General features: G+C 26.8%; 3 protein-coding genes across 3 annotated transcripts; 1 reads left to right on the top strand and 2 right to left on the bottom strand.

Moving 5' to 3' along the window:
• Window positions 1-172: 172 nt before the first annotated feature.
• Window positions 173-4,964, top strand: LOC127290106 (glycerol kinase). The gene is made up of 9 exons (XM_051318497.1): window positions 173-983; window positions 1,771-2,029; window positions 2,123-2,346; window positions 2,520-2,726; window positions 2,809-2,919; window positions 2,986-3,239; window positions 3,341-3,546; window positions 4,503-4,634; window positions 4,785-4,964. The coding sequence occupies exons 1-9, from the start codon at window positions 909-911 to the stop codon at window positions 4,871-4,873; spliced, it is 1,557 nt and encodes a 518-aa protein (XP_051174454.1). The 5' UTR covers window positions 173-908; the 3' UTR covers window positions 4,874-4,964.
• Window positions 4,965-6,121: 1,157 nt separating this feature from the next.
• LOC127290108 (uncharacterized) lies at window positions 6,122-13,183 on the bottom strand. Its single transcript, XM_051318498.1, has 2 exons — window positions 13,026-13,183; window positions 6,122-12,824 (listed from the first exon to the last, which is right to left on the bottom strand). The coding sequence occupies exon 2, from the start codon at window positions 12,727-12,729 to the stop codon at window positions 6,787-6,789; it is 5,943 nt and encodes a 1,980-aa protein (XP_051174455.1). The 5' UTR covers window positions 12,730-12,824; window positions 13,026-13,183; the 3' UTR covers window positions 6,122-6,786.
• Window positions 13,184-14,916: 1,733 nt separating this feature from the next.
• On the bottom strand, window positions 14,917-24,506 carry LOC127290128 (uncharacterized). The gene is made up of 2 exons (XM_051318516.1): window positions 24,440-24,506; window positions 14,917-20,986 (listed from the first exon to the last, which is right to left on the bottom strand). The coding sequence occupies exon 2, from the start codon at window positions 20,898-20,900 to the stop codon at window positions 15,003-15,005; it is 5,898 nt and encodes a 1,965-aa protein (XP_051174473.1). The 5' UTR covers window positions 20,901-20,986; window positions 24,440-24,506; the 3' UTR covers window positions 14,917-15,002.
• Between the last annotated feature and the right edge of the window lie 224 nt (window positions 24,507-24,730).

The raw sequence follows: 24,730 nt of genomic DNA, 5'->3' as shown, positions 1-24,730 counted from the left end.
TAAAAAGAATAATAATATTAAGCATTCAAAACAACGAAAATTTTTTCTCCAATAGTTGGTAAAGGATTTTATTGAAGAATGGCCTTTATGTGTGCGCATTGTTGCCAACTTAAGAGTTTTTATTTTTCCTTCGTTCCGCTATTCCAAAAATTCAGTCTTTATCGTGTGTGCACGTGGTACCGGCTTCGTTTGCGTTTTTTTTTATTTTACACACAAAATTCTCAAATTGCCGCGGTTATTTTTCTTGTTAGGTTAACTTTGTACATGTGCCCATGATAAATACTGAATATTAGGAATAGCGGAACGACGAGAAAAAATAAATTCTCAAGTTGGCAATGATGTGCGCACATCGACACATTATCGATGTCGACACGACAATTGCACATTGATGCAAAAACCACACACAGTGCATTTAATTTCAATATACGATGTTCTGTTATTGCATCAAGTTACTCAATTCTATATATGATTTTATCTTGATCTATAGTCCAAATACATTTTCCTTATTCAATAAACAATTTAAATTTGAAAATTAATACACGCGTTCATTTTTAATAAAACAAAATTTATAGAATAAAAAAAAAGTCGAATATTTCCTAACCTAAAAAAAAAAAATTTTGAAAGGTTAGAAATAATTTAAGAATTTAAAATTTTTTTTAAATTGTTTAAATTTATAAATAAATAGTACAATTAAAATTTTTTCATATAGGGTTTTAATTTTTTTCAATTATATAACTTTTTCGAATATTTCGACAGTCGAAAGGTTAAAAGTCGGTCATTATTATCTCTCCCTCTCTCTCTCTCACTCCTTCATGTTGCGAAAAAAATTATATATACAATAAAGGTAAGAATAGTGTTAGAGAAAAATTGTAGTGCAAGAAAAGTGTATAGAAAAAATAAGGTAAATTATGACAGAAACTATTTGGAAAAATGGACCATTCATTGGTGCTATTGATGAAGGGACAAGCAGTGCCAGATTTTTGGTAAATTTTTAATGATTATAATTTTTTTTTTTGTCAGCTGATTTTTATGTTACGCGCACAATCATTAAAATATATAGTACATGTACAAATTATCGTCATTATCATTGTATTCACTTATTACAAAAGTGATAAAAGCTATATTTTTTTTCTTACATATATTTATTAATATAATATTATTAAATATTAAACATTTAAAATATATTAGACATTTAATTATTAAAATTTAATTTTTAAATAAGATTTTTAAATAAGATTTTTAAATATACGATTTTAATAATCGAACGGACAGTCAAAACAAAAAGTTTGTCCAATTTCACCAAAAAAAAAGAAGATTATTTTTGTCATATTTTAGGTTATGTTACCTAAAACGTTTCACAATTAATTTAAAAAAAAAAAAATTAATTATTATCTAAATTATAGACATTTTTTGTTCTCGCTTGTTAATTTTTGAATTAAAAAAAGTAAAATATTTAAATTTGTTTTTTGAAATTAAATTTTGATTGTTTAATAATAATTAAAAAATCTGTTTTTGAATTTTAAAAAACAATATTTTTTTTGCTATATGTGATGCTCCACGAGAAAAGGGACCTTAAAGACAAAAAATTTATAGGTTATGTTAGTTTATTTTTAAACAATCATAAACATAACCTTAAATTTTTTGCCTCTAAGGTCCCTTTTCTCATTGAGCGTCACATATGGGAAATTTAAGTTTTTTTTGAGAGGGGGGGAGGGGAGGAGAAATTATTATTTTTTTTTTTTGAAAAATATTTTCCCTTTTTTTCGATAGATTTTTGATGTTTTACGAAGAAAAGTTGTGGTTTCACATCAAATAGAAATAAAACAAAAATATCCCCAAGAAGGATGGGTCGAGCAAGATCCAAAAGAAATTCTTCAAGCAGTCATGGACTGTATAGTACAGACCATGGATAAATTAAAAGATGTCGGTTTATGTAAATCAGACATTAAAGCCATTGGAATTACAAATCAACGTGAAACAACTCTTGTTTGGGATAAAAATACCGGGGAACCTTTACACAATGCAATTGGTAAAAAAAAAGAATTTTAAAAAAATTATTTAAAAAATTTTTTTTTGAACACATTTTTTAACGATTATTTTTTTTTTCAAATAATAATTTAAGTTTGGCTCGACATGAGAACAACGACAACAATGGAGGATGTTCTTGATAAAATTCCAAATAAATCGAGAAATAAAAATTATTTAAAGCCTATTTGTGGATTGCCAATGTCACCATATTTTAGTGCTCTTAAAATTCGTTGGCTCATTGATAATGTGCCAAAAATAAGACAGGCTGTTCAAAATGAGACTTGTGCCTTTGGAACAGTCGATACTTGGCTAATTTGGGTAAAATTTTTATTCGTTCTTATTCATTAATTATTATAGGTTTAATTTTCCAAATTAAACTATTTACATACATTATTTTTTTTTGCACCGAGTTTCCAATCTATGTTGCGTCGATAAAGTAGTTTAAAGAAATGGGCGCGAAATTTAAAAATAAAAAATTTTTCTTATAACAGAATCTCACTCAGGGAAAATTGCATGCAACGGACGTATCAAATGCGTCACGTACAATGTTAATGAATATTGAAACACTAAAATGGGATCCATTACTTTGTAAATTTTTTGAAATACCACAACATATTTTACCTGAAATACGTTCCAGTGCAGAAATTTACGCTCCAATCACTAATCCTGAGGTGTTAGCTGGAATTCCAATTTCAGGCGTAAGTTTTTATATTGAAATATAAGAAAAGATAAATTTTAAATTTTAATTTAAAAATTTCTTTTTGGCTAATTATAAAATAGTGCGTGGGAGATCAACAAGGAGCTTTGCTAGGACAATTGTGTCTAAAACCTGGACAAGCAAAAGCAACATATGGAACTGGATGTTTTCTGCTTTACAATACTGGAAATGTGGTAATTTAATATTATTCATTTATTATTTCCTCAGGTATGCTTTTTTGGGGTTTTTTTTTTTTACAGAAAGTGGATTCAAATCACGGTTTGATAACAACAGTGGCTTATAAATTGGGAAAGAATCCGGCAATTTATGCACTTGAGGGTTCAGTTGCAGTTGCTGGTGCTGCCTTATCATGGTTACGTGATAATATGCAAATGTTAAGCAGTATCACACAATCCCAAGATTTAGCTGAACGAGTTCGTTGCTCCGGTGATGTTTATTTTGTTCCGGCATTTTCTGGATTGTACGCACCCTATTGGCAACAAGACGCACGAGGGTTTGCTTTTTTTTTAAAAAAAAATTTCAATTATCTATTAAAAATAATGCTATGAAAATTTGTGAAAAAAAAAAATAATTGAATGATTTATTTATTTTCAGTGTAATTTGTGGAATTACGGAAGATACACAACAATATCATATTATTCGAGCGGCATTAGAAGCCGTTTGTTTTCAAACACGTGATATACTCGAGGCAATGGTGAAAGACTCGGGAACAAAATTGTCAACATTACAAGTTGATGGCGGTATGACTGTTAATGATTTACTTATGCAATTACAGGCAGACATCACGGGAATTCACGTCGGTGAGTGTAATAGTAAAAAAAAAAAATAAATAAAATTATCATCAAGAACACTTTGGAGAAGATAAACTAATAGCATTTGCTTCAAGAACTTTAAAAGCCGAAATAAATTATACGACAACTGAAAAAGAATTAATAGCAATAGTAATGTTAAATATTTTAGACATCGTGTTTATATGGACGAATGTTTAAAATTTTAACAGATCACAAATTAATCGGTTTGGGTCTTTAATTTAAAAGATTTAATAAGTTAATTAATTTATAATAAGTTAATTATTATAATAATTAATTTATAATAAAGTAGTTATTATATAAATAACTACATATTGAGATGGAGACTAAAATTAGAAGAATACGATTATGAAATTATTTCTGATACAGATAAACCATCATTGGAAAATTAATCGTGTTGGTAGAAATCATTAGATAGCCCCTGACAATTAATTTTTCGTTACTTGACTTTAAAAATATCGTTTAAAATATAATATTTTGTGAATTAATTTTTATTACTAATTTAAGAATAAAAATCAATCGTGTTGGTAGAAATCGTTAAATAGCCCCTGACAATATTTTTTAGCTTATGTGGTTGGTTTTCAATACCACACCCTGCTTTAGTGACTTTATTGTTAAAATTAAAAATTACTAAATTTTCACTAGAGCAGGATGCGGTAGTTGACGAGAATTATGACAAATGTTGCGAGTGAAGGACAATAGAAACCAACCTTATTTAAAGTCGCATTCACACTGGCATATAAGTATTTTAAGCTCATTATGCAATTCTACAAAACACCATCCCAAGAATTTATCCCAATGCAAAATTATCTATTTTTAAATTAAAATTCATTTTTTATTTAAATTTCTAGATAATTTCTGATTAAGTTAATAATTTTGATAACAATATATTTGTAACACTTAAAAAAAAAATTAACTGAAACAATAATTAAACATTACTTTTTAAGTGCGTCCAAAAATGTTTGAAACAACAGCATTGGGCGCGGCAATGTTGGCAGGAATTGGGGCAAATCTCATAGAAATAAGTGATATCGATGCATCGCAAATTACAAAATTTTCCCCACAAATTGGAGAAAATGGTAATAAATTTTTTTTAAATTTTGATTTAAATTATTAATTATTTGTTTAAACAATTTTAATATTAATAATTAAGATATTAATTTACTTGAAAAATAATTTTTTGTTCTTCTATCTCAAATTTTTAAAAAGATATTTTTTTTTATCTTTAGAACGAGATTTGCGTTATTCAAAATGGAAAGCAGCAGTTGAACGTTCAATGAATTGGGATACGACAACAGCTCCTGTTCACGATAGTTAAATAAATAAAAAACAAATTTTCTCTCGTTTTAATCTAGATAAGAAAAAAAAATGTTATCGTTAAAGATAAAAAAAAGAATTTCTAGAAATTCCATAGTTTTTAAATTTATTTTTTAGAAATAGCACCGAAGATAATTAAAAAGCTTTTTTTTGCCATTCAATGCAAAACGCTTAATTAGTAATTTATAAATAGAATATAGAATAGAATTTTTAACTCTGCAAATATTGACGATTAAAAATAAGAAAACTTTTTCTATTAAACAAATAATAATTATTATTAATATATTTCAAATAAAAAACAGACAATATTGTCGACATTGCCTTTATCATTCAACGAATGTTTTTCTCACAGTCAAGATTTTAGAAAAAAAAAATTTCTAAAAAATTAATAATTAACATTTATTTTGGTCGATTAAAAAAATTGTTTGTTATTATTTTTATAATTATAAAATGTAAACATTAACAACAAATGAGGTTGTGAATTTTTCGTGAAATTGATAACTATATTTTCAAATTAAAAAATTAAAATTATTTTGCAAATTTTTTTTAGAAGAATAAATTTTATTTTGAAAAGTGTTAAAATTTTTTTTTTTGATTCATAAATAGTTATCAAAATATATTAATTCTACATTCCAGTGTTTGAGAGTAATGTAAACTAATTGATTAATTAAGCATTAAATATTAATTAAATTTTAATTTAAAAAAAATTACAAAGGAAATTTAATATTATTACTGGAATATAGAATTTTTGTAGCGGCAATAATTATATTATAAATAGTAGATAGGCCTAAATAATTCGAGAATCGTTCAAATTTCGAATTATCGTTTATAAAAATAGAAGCAAAAAAAGACTCGCAACTTTTATATAGTTAATTTTTCTAATCGAATATTGCAACTTTTCCATAACATGATTTCGTATTTTTACAAAAAATGTACTTAGAAAATAATTAACTAAAACGCTTTTCAAACTAGTACTTAATTATTTATAATAATAATTATAATATAAAAATGTCATCCCATATTTTAATTATAAAATAAATATATACACTATGTATTGATAAATACAATATCTTTTCTTTTATTTAAAAAACAGTCAATAATTTTTAATTTCCGTTAATATTAGAATAGGAAAATATTTTTATTGAATTGTATTTATACATATATATACATTAATTATTTTTTTAATACTTTGATTTTCATAATTAAGAATAAAAACTTTAAATAAAAATGTATCCAATTTGTTATTTTATTTATTTAAATAATTGAGGAGCAAATTTTCAAAACTTGATAAATCCATTTTTCAAAAAAATGGAGAAAACCATAAATTTAATATTTTAAGGACCTCACAAATCGATCTGTAACTGTTAAATTTAAGGAAAAAAATTTATTAATTACAAATTTTTAATTTAAAAACTTATTGACATAACCAAGATGATTTACAATTTGTATGTTTTATATTAGAAAAAATTACCAAAACCTGTAAATCACTCAATTATGACAAAGTTCAATTAGAAACATAACGTATTGAATATAAAAACATTGTTATAGAAATAAATTATTATAAATTTTTTATTTTAAAATTAACTCTAGTGGTTATGTGTGGAAAGTCATTTGTTTGAATTTCTCGAAATAAAAATATATGGATTTATCAGGTTTTGAAAACTTGCTCCTCAATTGAAGTTCGTGGAGTTAAAAATCTCTCCGAGGAACAATTGCATATTTATAAATATTTGAATAATTATAACAATATAATATAATTCTAAATGAAAACGTAGTTAGAAATTACGATTTTTTATAAAAATTAATTTATTTTATAAAAGAAATGTGGTATCTTATAATTAAGGATGTAGCGGTAAATAATAATTATATATTTAAATGGCTGCTAATATTGAAAAAACAATTTCATTCAATAATTTAAATATCATTAACGTGAAATACTAAATTGGATGAATATAATTCATTTAAATCGTTTACTAATTTAACCATACGATACTCATCTAAATACGAATCGTCTTTAAGTAAAATAAAATCAACATTCTCCCCATCAATAGTTTTCTTAATTATTCCATATTTTTTCAAATCAAAACTTTGTGGAATATAATATCTTCGATTTGTTGGAAATTTAAAACTTCTATCAATATATGCAATTCCAGCCATACTATTTAAGTTCAATTGAGTGAATAATATTTTTTTACCGGAGGTATTTGGGATGTATTCCAAAGCATCTTCTTGAATTCTATGAAACGGATTATCTGTACTAAATGATACACTTTTACCTAATTCTCTTCCTAATATTTCATTGTAATGTTCATTAGAAACTAAACGTGCTTGATAAAGTGGAAATGGTTTTTTGAAAAAATGTCCAGTAACAATTTGTCTTAGGGCCAATCTCTTAAATGCAACATCTAATCTTGTTTTCCAATGTCTATCTCGTATTAAATTACCAGAAAAATGTGAATAAATAACGAAGTAATCCTCAAATCTTATATTATTTTGAATTCCTATTGTACTCTTGAATGCGTCAAACACAGGTGCAACATCCTGTATTTCCCAATAAGGAAACATTGTATTAATGATTCTCTCTGCAGATAATAAATTTTTAACTTCATATAAAGAATATTGAAACAGTACATCATCAATAAAAATGTTATTTTTTATTTTTAATGAATTATATAGACTTGGAATTGAATCAGTTTCAAAAATATATTTTGCCAATGAATTATAAGAGACCATAATTTCACTGGAACCTGGTCTTAAAATATATTCTTTTAACATTTTTTTCGAATCACTGAATCTGTGTAGGGGTATTCTCGTGGATATGGAATACGCAGCATCTTCAATACTTGAACTTCTTATTAATTGTCCCACTTCTTTACTGTTAAGTAACTTTGAACTCTCTTCTCTAATTTTAATCCATTTTTCTTTTTCTATTGGCTTTTGAACTAGATCCATTTGCAAAATAGAATCTCCATTAATGTAATGGGTATTCTGTACAGTAAACTCAAGTTCCGGATATACAATGTATTGGTTTTTCAAAGTATGCTGAAATTCAGAAAGATCGACAATTCCATATTGAGAATTCATAGTTATGTGGAAACGTACTTCTTTTTCAAAGGGAAATTTTGATATTTTAGAGTCAATTGGTGCAATATCTCTCAAAAATGTAAGATCGTTAAAATAAAATTCTTTTCCTTTCAATTTCTCCAAATCACTAACAAAAATGCTTTTCATTGATGTTTGACTAAACAATTTTGTTGGAAGTTTAAATTTGGAAGTTTCAATATTTTGTATATTTGATAATGAATCGACAAGGCTTCGAACATTATACAAATTTGATTTACTGTCTTTCAAACCAGCAATTCCTTTATTTTCAAACTCCAGTAATGTCTCAGTATAATCAATGTTTGCTAATTCTTTTAATAATTTATCTTTAACGAAAACATCATTAATTCGCAAATTACCCTGGGAAGTAAGTTTTCCAAATTCTCTTGAAGTTGACGGAATATTATCACTTGGTAAACCACTTTTAACAATTGGTTGTCTAATTTCAATCGCATTTCGATAATCAATAGCTGGCTTATTTTTCAGTGAATTTAGATTAGCGTAAAATTTATCATTGGTTGAAAATAATGTATTTAACTCATTTACCAATCTAACCATTCGTTTTTCTTTTACAATGTCCATATAGACTATTGGCAATGTAATAAAATCAGATTCTTTAACAGGTTTGTCTACTTGCCAGTAATATGTAAAACTTATTGTATCAGGAACATAATACATTTCCATGGGAACATTGAAATAATAAGGATCAATGTGCACTATTCCAGATGGATTCTCAATTTCCAATTTATACAATACTACTTTCTTTGAATCACTAGTTCTAGGAGTATTTTTTAAAGCATTTTCTGCATTAGAATAAAAAGCCCTATGATTCATTTTAAAACGACCAAGATAATCTTGAGTAAATAGTAGTTGTGACAATTCTTCAATACTTAATTCTACAGCATGATAAAGTGTTTTTGGAATTGTAATAAATTTATCATCACACTGTCTAAGGGCTAATCTGTATAGTGAAGCTAAAAATTTTCTTTGTGCAGGTGCACTTTGTGGTAAAGTATTTGCAAAATGTGAATACAATACATAATAATCCTCAAATCGCATATTTTGCCGAATTGGAAATAACTCATAACTTTCAAACACAGTTTTAATATTCTGTAAATGAATCCCATCAAAAATATAGTTTATAGTTTTTTTCGCATCTTCCAAATTTTCAACCTGATATAAAGACTTTTTAAATAGTACATCGTCAATAAAAATATGATTCTTTATTTTCCATTCGTTAAATATTTCAGAAGGTGTAATACGTGTATTTATTTCCTTCGCCAACATTTCATAAGTAGGAACACGAGTTTCAATTGGATCGATTCTTAAAATGTAACCTTTTAACATTTCTTCCATTTCAGTTAATCTATGCCGAGGAGTATTTAATGAGATAAGGCTGGCAGCATTCTCGATATCTACACTTCTTGTAAGTGTAGATATTTCTTTAGTGTGAAGTAAATAATTATACTTTATTTTATATATCTGCCAATCCAATTTCAATATTGGCCTTTGTTTTAGTTCTAAAAGTAAGAAATCCCTTCCATTTTTGAATTCAGCATTTACTACCGAAAATGTGAGTTCTGGATAAACAACAAATTGGTTTTTCCAACTCTTATCAAATGCTGCTAAATCAACAATTCCATATTGAGAATCAATTGTCATGTGATAACGAACTTCTGTTATGGAATTTGATTTTTTATTAACAATATTAATTTCACTTGGACGAATATCTGTCAATAGGGTAATATCATTAAAATAAAAATCTCCTTTCATTGCTTTCAAATTATCAACAATTTGTGGTTTGTCTAATGTTTGTTTAAACCACAGTTCTTTTGGCATTTCACACTTTTCTATGTCTTGATTCAAACGTATTCTCTCTAAATTTTTTTGTAATGTTATTAATTTGTCTTTATTTTTGTGTAAATCAACCCAATTTTCAGGTTTTAAATCTTCTAAAGATAATAACATTTCACGATATTTTTGTTCACCATATATAACTCTAGATAGAGGGTTACTTAGAACTAATTCTTCAGCTAGCCTTGAAGTATCAAGAGTATTTCCACTTATTTGCACAATTTCTCGTGACGTACCTGGGTTGTTTGGTGTCTTATTCCATTCAATCGTATTATGATAAACTTGATAATCTTTTATTATTTTCGTATCTCCATCTAGATTTAGATAAGGCATAAGTCTCCGAAAAAGCTCTTTTCTGTCCATTCCAGAAATATCAACATTTGGCAAAGTATCCGGAGAAAGAAGTTGGTCGAATCCTTTTGATGTTGAAGGAATATCATTAGTCGGCAAACCTCCTTTTACTTGTTGTGTTTTCAGATTAACTTTGTATGGTATTATTTTCGTATCTTCAAGATAAGGTAGATTACTTCGGAGTAGATCATTTTCTCCCATTTCCAGTTTTATTTCAGAAATTTCATTAGTTGCTGGATTATATTTACGATAGGAGATTTTGTTCATGTTATCTTTTACTGGCAACACGGGAACTTGAAGTGAACTGCCTTCAATGGTTCTTAGTTCTGCAGTATTTCCAAATGATGATATGCATGTGGGTCCAAAGAAATTTTCACCTTTCGGATAATAGTATTGAACGAGTTTATAATTATTCTCTTCTCTCACAACCTTTGGTATCAGACCATTAAATGTTGACAGTTTCATATTCGTATTAAGCTTTTTTAACACAGTTGTTAATAACAATTTTAAATTTGTATTGATCTTTGGAATTTTTTGAATCATAGTGTTATAAATCTTGTGCAATTTTTGGTAGCCAAACTTTCCTAAGCTGTTGATTAATTCAAATCCAGGATCTATAACTCGTAGAAAGGTAATAGATAAATCTTTTAAAAAAAACTTGGTAAAAATTTCCTGCGCAACGGTTTTAGTAATTAATTCTGAAATTTGGAATAATGAATTAAATTTAGTGGCACTTGATAAGGTTGTACTGATTACATATTTTTCGCCTAATCTAGTTGCTAAGCTGGTGGTTATTTTTGTTGCATAGTTTGCAGCAAGACCCGCTACAGGGATCAGGGTGAGAACATCTAGAGAACAACTCATAACTGCATCTTCTATGTTTTTTCCTATTATGTTTTCAATACAATTGTAAAATGGTACAAGTGCTTTAACAAAAGTAAAAACCTTCTCTTTTGTAGTTTCATTTTTATAGTCTTCCATTAGCTGATTTACAAATTGTGTTGTCTTTATTTCTGCAATTCTCTCAGCAAATGCTTCGCTATTTGCATTAGATTTTTCTAGAATAGTATAATATTCACCATCCTCTATTGGGAAAGAGAGTAAATTAGTAACAGTTTTAGAAAAATTTTGCTCGTTCCCACTGTTTGTAAGTAAAGTTAAATTTTTATTTTCCTCTTTAATTGCGTAAAATTCTGGCTTATTGTTTTCCTTCTGTATTGAAAATAATAGGTAAATGTCATCGTTCATCTTTTGTTTTTTTACTTTTTCGGTGAATGCAGGAAGGATGATAGGAATGAATACAAAAACGAAGGAAGGATCGTAAAGTACTCTTGCTACCATCACAGTAACATTTGAATTCAGTTTTTCTTCAAAATTGTTTTCTACTATAAATTTTTTAATTCTGATTTTTTGAATTTCATTATATGTCTTTCGTACATTTTTAAATTGATTTTCATAGACAACTTGCAATTCAGGTAGATTTTTTACGGAACAACCAGAAGGAACACTTATTTTTATAAAAAAATGATAATATGACATATAGTTTGTCACATATTCATTTTCATGTTCTTTAAAATAAGGAATGGGACAATGTTTCTCTAGTATAGTTTTTGCCAATAATCTTCGATTTTTTAATTCTCTCATTTCCTTCTCAAGTTTGTATAGAAGAATATTGTCAAAAAATTGATGTACAAAATTATTTAATCTTGCATTAATATATGAAAATAAAATCTTATAAGCTTCAGTCCAAAATTCTATATTTGATGAAATTTGATATTTTTCTCTGAATGTTTCTTTTTTCTTAGAGGCGTAAAAAAATAGTGCCGGTGTTGAGAAAACATTTAACATTATTTCATAAGTTTCGTTACCGTAAGCCTCTTGTAAATCAAACTCTCGTGTAATTGAAATTAAATCACCAAACGAAGCGTTTAGAGTTTCTCCAAGTATGGATTTGACAATTTTCAAACCAGCCATTGCGTACATATAATCCACTTCCGTTATGTTCATATCTTTATTTTCTGGCTCGGGAAATATTGGCAGGATATATTCAAAAAAAATTGTTTTAGCTGACAAAAAATTAAGTTTCGGGCTTTCGTTTGTTTTTGAACAGTAATCTATACTTGTGTAATTGTTAAAGAATTCCTGCTTTATAGTTTTCATCAGCGTGGAATAGGATGTATTATCTGCCTTGTTGATTATTTTTGCTAAATAATCGTTGATATTACCATAGTGTGAAAATAGAGCATTGTGGATGATGTACTGATATGTTTCATCTACGTATTTTGTATCGAGTGTTTCATTTTCGTCACCACCGTAAAGATCGGTTCCTTTTAATATTGTTTGTAGAAGCTGGAGTTTTGTTTCGATTACATTGTTTGAATTATCAAGGTATTTGAAATAAGTATTTAGTACAGGAACAGACTGATTTCGCTGATTCAATGTAATGAGACCTTTGTTGTAAAAAATAATTCCCAGAGTGTTAAGATAGTGACAAATGGATAAAAATTGAAAATTTGATGAATGTACGAAAACAGATGTGTCGTTCATCATGCTCCGATTTGCTATGAGTTGTACTTTTTAATTTTTTTTACTGTTGCTGTTGTATGTAACACTTTTATGAAGGTTTTTATTTTTCCTTAGGAGATCTGAAATAATTATATTGACATTTTGTTTAATTTAGATATAATTTTTTTATTTGATTATATGGTTTGATTTTAAATTCCAATAGAAAAATTGTGGTTTATAGAAAAATTTGAAACAATAAAAATCTTTGACGCAGTTAACAACATTTAATAAAATACTATAAAGTATAAATTTTTTAGTTTATTTATTATCTATTTACTTACAGAAAATAAGAACCCTTATTGTAAGACAGCAAACTTTAACTATAGTGTCTAGAAGATAATTATAAAAAAATTGAAATTTTTTTCGATATTTATAGTATTTTAATGTATAACTTGAGTAATGTTTTAAATATATATTGTCGTATGTACAATTTGTTTATGATAATTTTTTTTCTAAGAAACCCTGTATTGAGAAATTGACATTATTTCAAGGTCTGATTTTGTTTTACGCCTATAATAGCTTTAAAATTTGAAATATTGTGAAAATAAATAACTCATTAAAATTTGTATAGATTATTTTATCTTCTATAAATATAATTTAACATTGAAATTAAAAGTAAAGCAAACTTTAATAGAAGTGTTTCGAAATTATTAGGGTGTTTTCAGAGCGATTGAAGGAAATAAATTAAATTCGAAGAATTAATTTCAATTAAACAAATATTTAAAATGATATTTTCTTATAATAGAATGTTTGTGAGCTGTTAAAAAATGTAGCTATACACGTGTAAATTTGACCACATGTAATTACGCCGGTAATGATGACTTTGAAATTAAAAGTAATTTCTTTGAATAAACTTCACGTGTATTAACATGTGTACGTATATTTGATACTTTGAAATTTTTTCCAAATTTTGGGTATATTGTTTACACACACGGAATTACACGTGTAATAGATACTTTGATATTTTTTAAAAGTTTTAAAAAGTTTTTACATGTTTTAATTTTGTACGCTTGTAATTTATAATTAGTATTAAAAAATGATTTTGATTAAAATAAATATTACTATATATATTATAGTAATAACAACTTTAATAATACGTTAACATAATATATAATTTCTTGGTAGTAACCAAAAAGTTTGATTTGCGGTATAAGAAATTTAATTTTCAAATTATGAATTACTTAATATATATTTAATTATTAGTTTCTATTTAATTAGTTAATAATATATTAAGATTATTATTCCACATTAATATTGTATATTTAAATAATCATTTAATTGGTTAAAGTTAATAAAGTAAACGATGGGAAGGTAAAAGTGGAATAAAAATTCAAAAAATGTATCATCAAAAGAGCGACGTTTCGTTGGCTAAGGTTTTCCAATTTAATCAGGCTAAATTTATTAAACAGATAGAAACAAGTTCAATATAATAAGAAATTCGTTACATTTTGAAAATATCTAAAAATTTTAATATCATTAGAGAAGAATTTAAGATTATATATATATATCTCGGATCGAATATTCAATTCGAGCCCATGTTAATTCTTATGGAGCGGTTAGAATTTTAAAAACGTTCACAGCTCTAATATATATATATATATATATAAAAAAAGGTAAGATCATTAAAGCCGTTGGAATTACAAATCAACGTGAAACAACTCTTGTTGTCCTCTTAGGAGATCTGAAATAATTATATTGACATTTTGTTTAATTTAGATATAATTTTTATATTTGTTTATATGGTTTGAATTTAAATTCCAATAGAAAAATTGTGGTTTATAGAAAAATTTGAAACAATAAAGATAAAAATTATTGTAAAACAGCAAGCTTCAACTATATAGTGTCCAGAAGATAATTATAAAAAAATTGAAATTTCTTTCGATATTGATTACAATTTATTTATGATATTTTTTTTTCTAAGAAATCTTTCACTGAAAAATTGACATTCTGAGTTTTTTTTATACCTGTATTATAATAGCTTAAAAATTTGAATAGATTATTTTTATCTACAATAAATAAAATTTAACATTTAAATTAATAGAAAAGTAAACTTTAATTAGTAATAAATTAATATCGAAGAAAAAAATTTAAGTTAAACAAATATTTGAAGCGTTATTTTCTTATATATAAGAGAATGTTGATGACCTCCTAGAAAATATATAGCTACACGTGTAAATTTGGCCAATGATTTATATCGAAAAATTTAACAATTGTTACACATAGAATTATTTTGATATTTTATTTTTTTTATATATAATTTAAATATCATTAACGTAAAACATAATATCCGATAAAAATAAATCATTTAAATTATTTACTAATTTAACCATACGCTTTTCGTTTGTAAATTTATCAACGTTAAGTAAAATAAAATTAACATTCTTCCCCTCAATAGTTTTAGTAATTATTCTATTTTTTTTCAATTCTAAACTTTGTGGAATATAATATTCTAGCTTTGTTGGAAATTTAAAATGCGGATCAATATATGCAATTCCAGCTATATTATTTAATTCCACTTGACTGAATAATATTTTTTTATTGTTGGTATTTGGGATGTATTTCATAGCCGCTTCTTGAGTCTCATGAAATGGATTATCTGAATTATATGGTATAATTGTATCTTTTTCACTTGTTAAAATTTTAATGTAATTTCTATTAGGAACATTAAGAGCATGATAAAGTGTAATTGGTGTTTTTATAATATCTTTATTACATTGTCTTAGGGCCAATCTCATTAATGCAACATAAAATCTTTTTTGCCAATTTATATCTCGTTTTAAATTACCAGAAAAATATGAATGAATAACGAAGTAATCCTCAAATCGCATATTATTTTGATATCCTATTATTTTCTTGTAACTTTTAAATACAGGTTCCACCTCCTGTATATAAAGACCATCAAATATTTTCTCAATTGTTTTCTGAGCAGATTCTAAATTTTTAACTTCATATAAAGAATATTGAAATAGTACATCATTAATAAAAATGTTATTTTTTATTTTATATTTGCTATATATATTTGGAATTGAACCGCCTGCAAAAATTTCTTTTGCCAATGATTCATAAGATGGAATTGAACTTTGACTAAAACTTGTTTTTAAAATGTATTCTTCTAACATTTTTTTGGAATCAGTATATCTATGTAGAGGTGTTTTTGTCGATATAAAATATGCAGCATCTTCAATATCTAAACCTCTTATTGATTGTCCTACTTCAACACTGTTAATTAACTTTAAATTTTCTTCTCTAATTTTCATCCATTTCTCTTTCTCTATTGGTTTTTGTACTAAATCCATTTGTAAAATAGAATTTCCATTAATGTAATAAGTATTCTCTACAATGAATTCAAGTTCGGGAAATACAATATATTGGTTTTTTAATGTATTCTGAAATTTAGAAAGATCGACGAGTCCAAATTGAGAATTTATCTTTATGTGAAAACGTACTTCCTTTTCTAAGGAAAATTTTGCCAATTTTTTAGATTCAATGGGTGGAACATCTGTTAAAAATGTAAGATCATTAAAATAAAATCCTTTTCCTTTTAATTTCTCCAATTTTGTAACAAAAGTACGTCTCACTGATTTATCTGTAAACCATAATTCTCTTGGAAGTTTAAAATCAATTATAATATTCTGCAATTTTGATAATGTCTCCATAAAGCTTCGAATTTTATACAAACTTAATTTATTATCTTTCAAACCAGAAATTCCATTTTTTTCAAAATCCACTAATATCTCAGTACAACTCTTGTACCAGTCTTCTTTATAAGATTTAAATTTTTTGTCAAAATCATCAGTTGGCAAATTTCCTTTCGAAGTAATTTGTTCAATTCCCCTTGAAGTTGACGGAATATTATCACTTGGTAAACCTTCTCTAATAATTGGATGTTCAGTTTCAATTGAATTTTTAAAAATTTTACTTTCTCGTGGATTTAGATTAATGTAAAAATTATCATATAAAAATAATTCATTTAACTTATTTACCAATTTAACCATTCGTGTTTCTTTTGGAATTTCAATCTCCTGCATTACAAGTGTGACAAAATCAAAATCATTAATTGATGTTTTTACTTTTCCAAAATTTTTGAAATTTATTACATCAGGAATATAATACATTTCCTTGGGAACTTGGAAATAATTAGAATCTATGTAAACTATTCCTGATGGATTTTTAATTTCCAATTTAGTTAATAGTAAGGGATTAAAAACATTAGTAATGGGAGTATTTTTTACAGCATCTTCAGCATTGGAATAAAAAGCAACATTATTTATTTTAAAACGATTACGATAGTATTTAAGTGATACTAGTTCTTTCCAATCTTCAGGACTTAATTCAGCAGCGTGATAGAGAGTGTTTGGAATTTTGATAATATCATCACACTGTCTAAGGGCCAATCTGTAAAGTGATGCCAAAAAACTTTTTTGTGCATGTAAAGTTGGTGGTAAAGTATTAGCCAAATGTGAATACAATACATAATAATCTTCAAATCGCATACTTTGACGAATTGAAAGTAACTTATAACTTTCATATACAGTTTCAATATTCTCTAAATGAGTCCCATCAAAAATATGGTTTATTGTTTGTTTCGCAATTTCTAAATTTTTAACCTGATACGCAGTGTCTTTAAATAGCACATCGTCAATAAAAATGTGATTCTTTATTTTCCATTCATTAAATATATCAGGAGGTGTAATACCAGCGTTGATTTCCTTTGCCATCTTTTCATAAGTAGGAACACGAGTTTCAATTGGATCGATTCTTAAAATGTAACCTCTTAACATTTCTTCCATTTCAGTTAATCTATGCCGAGGAGTATTTAACGAGATAAGATTAGCAGCATTCTCAATATCTACATTTCTTGCATATGTGGATATTTCTTGAGTCTTAAATAATGAATTACACTTCATTCTATATATCAGCCAATTTCTTTTCAATATTGGCATTTGTTTTAGTTCTAAAAGTAAAAAATCCTTTCCATTTTTGAATTCCGTATTTACTACTGTAAATTCAAGTTCTGGAAAAACGGCAAATTTATTTTTCCAACTTTTATCAAATGCTGCCAAATCAACAAGTCCATATTGAGATTCAATTGTCATGTGATAACGAACTTCTGTTGTTAAGGAATATGATTTTTTATTAACAATATTAATTTCACTTGGACGAATATCTGTCAATAGGGTAATATCATTGAAATAAAAATCCTGTCCTTTCATTTGCTCCAAATACTTAACAATATGGGGTCTGTTTAATGTTTGTTTAAACCAAAGTTCTGTTGGCATTTTGTGCAACATTACGTCTTGATTTAAACGTATTCTCTCTAAATTTTTTTGTAATATTATTAATTTTTCTTTCTTTTTGTATAAATTTGCATAATTTTCTGGCTTTAAATTTTCTAAAGATAATAACATTTCACGATAATTATTTTCTCCATACGTAATTTTTGATTGGAGATTACTTAAAATTAATTCTTCAGATTGTCGCGAACTATCGAGAATATTATCACTTGGCACAATTTCTCGTGATGTACCTGGATTTGGTGTCTTATTCCATTCAATCGTATTATGATAAATGTGAACATCATTTATTATTTTCGTATCTTCATGTAGATTAAAATAAGGCATAAGTCTCCGAATAAGCACTTTTCTGTCCATTCCAGAAATATCAACATTTGGCAAAGTATCCGTAGAAAAAAGTTGTGAGGATTTTTTTGATGTTGAAGGAATATCATCAGTTGACAAACCTCCTTTTAATTGTGTTTCCGGATTAAATTTATAGGGTATTATTTTTGTGTCTTCAAGATAAGGTAGGTTACATCGTAGTAGATCATTTTCTCCCATTTCCAGTTTTATATTAGAAATTTCATTAGTTGATGGATTATATTCACGATAGGAAATTTTGTTCATGTTATCTTTTACTGGCAACACGGGAACTTGAAGTGAACTGCCTTCAATCGTTCTTAGTTCTGCAGTATTTCCAAATGATAATAAGCATGTGGGTCCAAAGTAATTTTCACCGTTCGGATAATAGTATTGAACGAGTTTATAATTATTCTCTTCTCTCAGAACCTTTGGTATCAGACCATTAAATGTTGATAGTTTCATATTCATATTAAGTTTTTTTAACATAGTTGATAATAACAATTTTAGATTTGTATTGATCTTTGGAATTTTTTGAATCATAGTGTTATAAATCTTGTGCAATTTTTGGTAGCCAAACTTCCCTAAGCTGCTGATTAATTCTAATCCAGGATCTATAACTCGTAGGAAGGTAATAGATAAATCTTTTAACAGAGACTTGGTAAGAATTTCCTGCGAAACGGTTTTGGTAATTAGTTTTGCAATTTGGAATAATGAATTAAATTTAGTGGCACTTGATAGGGTTGTACTGATTACATATTTTTCACTTAATCTAGTTACTAAGCTGGTGGTTATTTTTGTTGCATAGTTTGCAGCAAAACCCGCTACAGGGATCAGGGTGAGAACATCTAGAGAACAACTCATAACTGCATCTTCTATGTTTTTTCCTATTATGTTTTCAATACAATTGTAAAATGGTACAAGTACTTTAACAAAATTAAAAATCTTCTCTTTTGTTGTTTCATTTTTATAGTCTTCCATTAGCTTATTTACAAATTGTGTTGTCTTCATTTCGGCAATCCTTTCAATAAATGCTTCGCTATTTTCATTAGCTGTTTTAAGAATTGTGGAATATTCACCACTGTCTATTGGAAAAGAGAGTAAATTAGTAACTGCTTTAGAAAAATTTTGCTCGTTACCACTGTTTGTAAGTAAAATTAAATTATTATTTTCCTCTTTAATTGCAAAAAATTCTGTCATATTGTTTTCCTTCTGTATTGAAAATAATAGGTAAATGTCTTTGTTTATCTGTTTTTTTATTAATGGACCGTTGTATGTTCTAAAAGGATCGTAAAGTACTCTTGCTGACATCACAGTAACATTTGAATTCAATTTTTCTTCAAAATTGTTTTCTATTATAAATTTTTTAATTCTAATCTTTTCAATTTCATTATATGTCTTTTGTACATTTTTAAATTGATTTTCATAGACAACTTGCAATTCGGGTAGATTTTCTAAAAAACAACCAGAAGGAAGAAATAGTTTTACAAAAATATGAGAATATGACATATAGTTTGTCACAAATTCAGATGAATGATTTTTAAAATGAGAATAGGTACAATATTTCTCTAGTATAGTTGTTGCCAATAATCTTCGATTTTTTAATTCTTTCATTTCCTTCTCAAGTTTGTATAGAGGAATATTGTCAAAAAATTGATGTACAAAATTATTCATTCTTGTATTAATATATGAAAATAAACTCTTATAAGCTTCAATCCAAAATTCTATATTTGACGAAATTTGATATTTTTCTCTGAATGTTTCTTTTTCCTTAAAGGCGTAAAAAAATAGTGCCGGTGTTGAGAAAACATTTAACATTATTTCATAAGTTTCGTTACCGTAAGCCTCTTGCAAATCAAACTCTCGTGTAATTGAAATTAAATCACCAAACGAAGCGTTTAGAGTTTCTCCAAGTATGGATTTGACAATTTTCAAACCAGCCATTGCGTATAAATAATCCACTTCCATTATGTTCATATCTTTATTTTCTGGCTCGGGAAATATTGGCAGAATATATTCAAAAAAAATTGTTTTAGCTGACAAAAAATTAAGTTTCGGGCTTTTGTTTGTTTTTGAACAGTAATCTTTAATTGTGTAATTGTTAAAGAATTCCTGCTTTATAGTTTTCATCAGCGTGGAATAGGATGTATTATCTGCCTTGTTGATTATTTTTGCTAAATATCCGTTAATATTACCATAGTGTGAAAATAGAGCACTGTTGATGATGTACTGATATGTTTCATCAACGTATTTTGTATCGAGTGTTTCATTTTCGCCACCACCGTAGAGATCGGTTCCTTTTAATATTATTTGTAAAAGCTGAAACTTTGTTTCGGTTTCATTATTAGAATTATTAAGATATTTAAAATAAGTATTTAGTACAGGAATAGACTGATTTCGTTGATTTAATGTAATTAGACCTTTGTTGTAAAAAATAATTCCCAAAGTTGTAATATAGTGACAAACAGATAGGTATTGAAAATTGGATGAATGTTGTACAAAAACTGACATGTTGTTCATTGTGCTCCGATTCGCTTTACGTTCTGTTTACTTTTTAATTGTTTTCCGGTTGCTTTTATGAAGATTTTTATTTTTCGTTGGGAGATCTGAAATAATTATATTTTTAGAGACTCATGAATTTTGTTTAAATTTTAAATGGCTTAAAACTTAATTGACCTTAATTCAAATGGCCTAAAAGTCGTATATACTAATATTATTACTTGGCTTCTGAACACAATTTTCCATAATTATCATTTGAAATAATTTTCACCTGTCCTAATTATCATTTGTACTAAACGCCGCTGAAACTAATTTTCTTTTGATCTTACAGAAAAAAGGTGGATAAAAAGTTGTAAAGATAGAGGATAAAAGTCGTTAGGATACAGGGTAAAGGATAAAGTGATGGATAAAAATGTTACTAAAATATTACTAGAAAAATGGATGTCATATTTGAGTAAACTGTCTAATTTTAATAAAAATATTAGTAATTTTACACTTAACTTATTAATTCCACAAATTTTATATAAATAACTAATTGCACGTGGAAATATTTTTCCTATAATTATTGTCTATTAATAAAAATATCTTTGACTAATCCAACTGAAAGCTCACGACATTGCGTAAATAATCAGAACTGGGAAATTACAACTTAACGTCTGTATTGTTGCACGAAAGCAGAGTTGGGTAGTAAGTGAATTTTTTGTGCATATTAGGCTGTGTCAGTTCATCGAGATATTTCGAGTTCAAGATATGACGTCAGAGGCCTGGAGGGACAACAAACAGACGACACAATATTATTCTTACGGGGAAGAAAATTTGTTTCCACTTTCATCAATTTTATTCATACTTTAAACACGGAAAACGCTTGTTGACATATAATAAAATTAAAATGTGTCTTGATAATTAATTTTGTTATATATTTGATTCATTTGCATTGATAGATTCTCTGAATTCGTGATACAATGTAAATTTTGAGGTTAGAAAAGTTTGTTTACTAATCACATTTTACATTTTAACAACATTATTAAACAATATCAAGTGTGCATGTTATTAAAAAAGATATAAAATATATATTTTAAGTGGGAATTACCGCAGCAGTAAGAGATTTCAAGTTAGTAAACAAACACCCCTAACCTCAAAATTTATATTTTATTACGAATTCAGAGAATCTATCAATGCAAATGAATCAAATATATAACAAAATTAATTATCAAGACACATTTTAATTTTATTATATGTCAACAAGCGTTTTCCGTGTTTAAAGTATGAATAAAATTGATGAAAGTGGAAACAAATTTTCTTCCCCGTAAGAATAATATTGTGTCGTCTGTTTGTTGTCCCTCCAGGCCTCTGACGTCATATCTTGAACTTGAAATATTTCAATGAACTGACACAGTCTAATATGCACAAAAAATTCAGTTACTACCCAACTCTGCTTTCGTGTAACAATACAGACGTTGAGTTGTAATTTCCCAGTTCTGATTATTTACGCACTGTCGTCAGCTGTCAGTTGTATTAGTCAAAGATATTTTTATTAATAGACAATAACACTGGGTTACAAAAAAATGGTAAACTCGTGTTTATTTAAAATTTTTTGTGTTTATTGAAAGTTTAGGTATCACTGAACAAGAATATACCCAAAAAAAAAATTTCCATTCGGTCAGTTCCGTAGAAAACGAGACTAAAGTGTCAAAAAATCGCCTTTTTAGCACTTTTTGAAGCGTTGTAAAACGAAAACGCAACAAGATAAAAATCTTCACGAGGACTTGAATGAAAGCTTAAACCTTCAACTTTGAGTTCCAAAACTGAAAAGTGAATAATAATTGCGCAGAAAATTTATATAACATGAAATGAATATCTCAAAAAGTCAAAATAGCTGGGATAGAGAGCACTTGTTAAAAATCGATTTTCATAACCGAATTTATTTGGAACTTGTTACTTGGAAGTTTTTAACGTTTCTATTGACGTTTCGAAAGTTGAATTTAAAAAATTCAAAATGGCGGATTAAGAATGGCGTTCAAAAATGGAGTGAATTTTTTCGCAGTTTTTTCCTCGGGGTTTTTTGAAATATTTGAACGCCATTTTTAATTCGCCATTTTGAATTTTTTAAATCCAACTTTCGAAACGTCAATAGAAACGTTGAAAACTTCCAAGTAACAAGTTCCAAATAAATTCGGTAATGAAAATCGATTTTTAACAAGTGCTCTCTATCTCAACTATTTTGAATATTTGAGATAGTTATTTCATGTTAAATAAATTTTCTGCGCAATTATCATGCACTTTTCAGTTATGGGACTCAAAGTTGAAGGTTGAAGCTTTCATTCAAGCCCTCGTGAAGGTTTTTATCTTGTTGGGTTTTCGTTTTACAACGCTTCAAAAAGTGCTAAAAAGGGATTTTTTTGACACTTTAATCTCGTTTTTTACGGAACTGACCGAATGAAGATTTTTTTTTTGGGAATATTTTTGTTCAGTGACACCTAAACTTTCAATAAACACAGAAAATTTTAAATAAACACGACTTGACCATTTTTTTGTAACCCAGTGTAATTATAGGAAAAATATTTCCACGTGCAATTAGTTATTTATATAAAATTTGTGGATTTAATAAGTTAAGTGTAAAATTACTAATATTTTTATTAAAATTAGACAGTTTACTCAAATATGACATACATTTTTCTGTAATATTTTAGTAACATTTTTATCCATCACAAATTTATCCTTTAACCTGTATCCTAACGATTTTTATCCTCTATCTTTACAACTTTTTATCAATTTTTTTTCTGTGGCTAATCTTTATAAAACCTAATTCTCATTTTGCCTAATTTTACATTATCCTAATTTTTACTTGTTCTAATATTATAATCTAACATAATTCTAAAATGGCTTTTTTTTAAAGGGGCTATTGGGAAATCTGTATACAGATACCTTGGCTTCCGCATGCCAATGTTATGTGGGGTTGGTAAAAAAAAGGAAAACACTAAACAAAATAAGCTGGCGAACTACTACCAGCCCCGACCCACTAAAAACCCGTCAACTATTCTTAGGAGCCCTTGGCTTAATCTTTATGTAACCTAATTCTCTTTTGGCCTAATCCTCATTTTGATCTAATTCTCACTTGGTCTAAACTTCATTTGTCACCCACTTATTAACGTGACTGATAATTATGAAAAATTGTGTTTAGGCCAAATAATAATTAGGTCAAATAAAAATGAGGCTTAAAAAGTACTAGATTACAGAAAATTTACGCCTAGTGAGATTTAGAGCAGATAAATATTATGTTAAATAAGAATTGGGTTAAATTAAGATTATGTCAAATGAGGATTAGAACAAGTGAGGATTAGATGGAATCAAGATTAGAAGTATTAGAACAAATAATAATTAGGTTATATAGAAATTAGGCGAAGTAATAATTAGTTCATACGACATTTAGGCCAATTGAATTTAGATCAATTAAGTTTTAGGCCATTTGAAATTTAGAGAAAATTCCTGCGCTTCTTATTTTAATTTTAATAAAATATTAAATTGTAAAATTTCTAGTTTATTATTATATATTTACTTACAGAAAATAAAAATACATTTTAAAACAACAACATCAACTATAGTGTCTAGAAGATAATTTATAAAGAATTGAAATTTCTTTTTATATTTAAATTTTTTTAATATATGATTTGAATAATATTTTATTTATAGTTTTGTGTGTACAATTTGTTTATGATAATTTTTGTTTCAAGAAATCATCTACTGAGAAACTGATATTATTTCAAATACTTAGTTTCTTACACGTGTATTATAATAGCCTTTAAAATTTTTTAATATTATTAAAATAAATAATTCATTCGTTTACTCTATCT

The sequence above is a fragment of the Leptopilina boulardi genome, unplaced genomic scaffold, assembly GCF_019393585.1.
Source record: "Leptopilina boulardi isolate dan_hultmark-lab unplaced genomic scaffold, ZJU_Lbou_2.1 LbouV2_55, whole genome shotgun sequence".
In the NCBI taxonomy this organism is placed as follows: domain Eukaryota; kingdom Metazoa; phylum Arthropoda; class Insecta; order Hymenoptera; family Figitidae; genus Leptopilina; species Leptopilina boulardi.
This window is presented reverse-complemented; position numbering and strand designations above follow the sequence as displayed.

Excerpts from the sequence above, each read along its gene's own strand:
- LOC127290106 (XM_051318497.1), top strand. The coding sequence starts at position 909 with ATGACAGAAACTATTTGGAAAAATGGACCATTCATTGGTGCTATTGAT. Across the intron at positions 2,920-2,985 it reads TTTACAATACTGGAAATGTG|AAAGTGGATTCAAATCACGG; the intron begins GTAATTTAATAT and ends TTTTTTTTACAG. Across the intron at positions 3,240-3,340 it reads TGGCAACAAGACGCACGAGG|TGTAATTTGTGGAATTACGG; the intron begins GTTTGCTTTTTT and ends ATTTATTTTCAG.
- LOC127290108 (XM_051318498.1), bottom strand. The coding sequence starts at position 12,729 with ATGATGAACGACACATCTGTTTTCGTACATTCATCAAATTTTCAATTT.
- LOC127290128 (XM_051318516.1), bottom strand. The coding sequence starts at position 20,900 with ATGAACAACATGTCAGTTTTTGTACAACATTCATCCAATTTTCAATAC.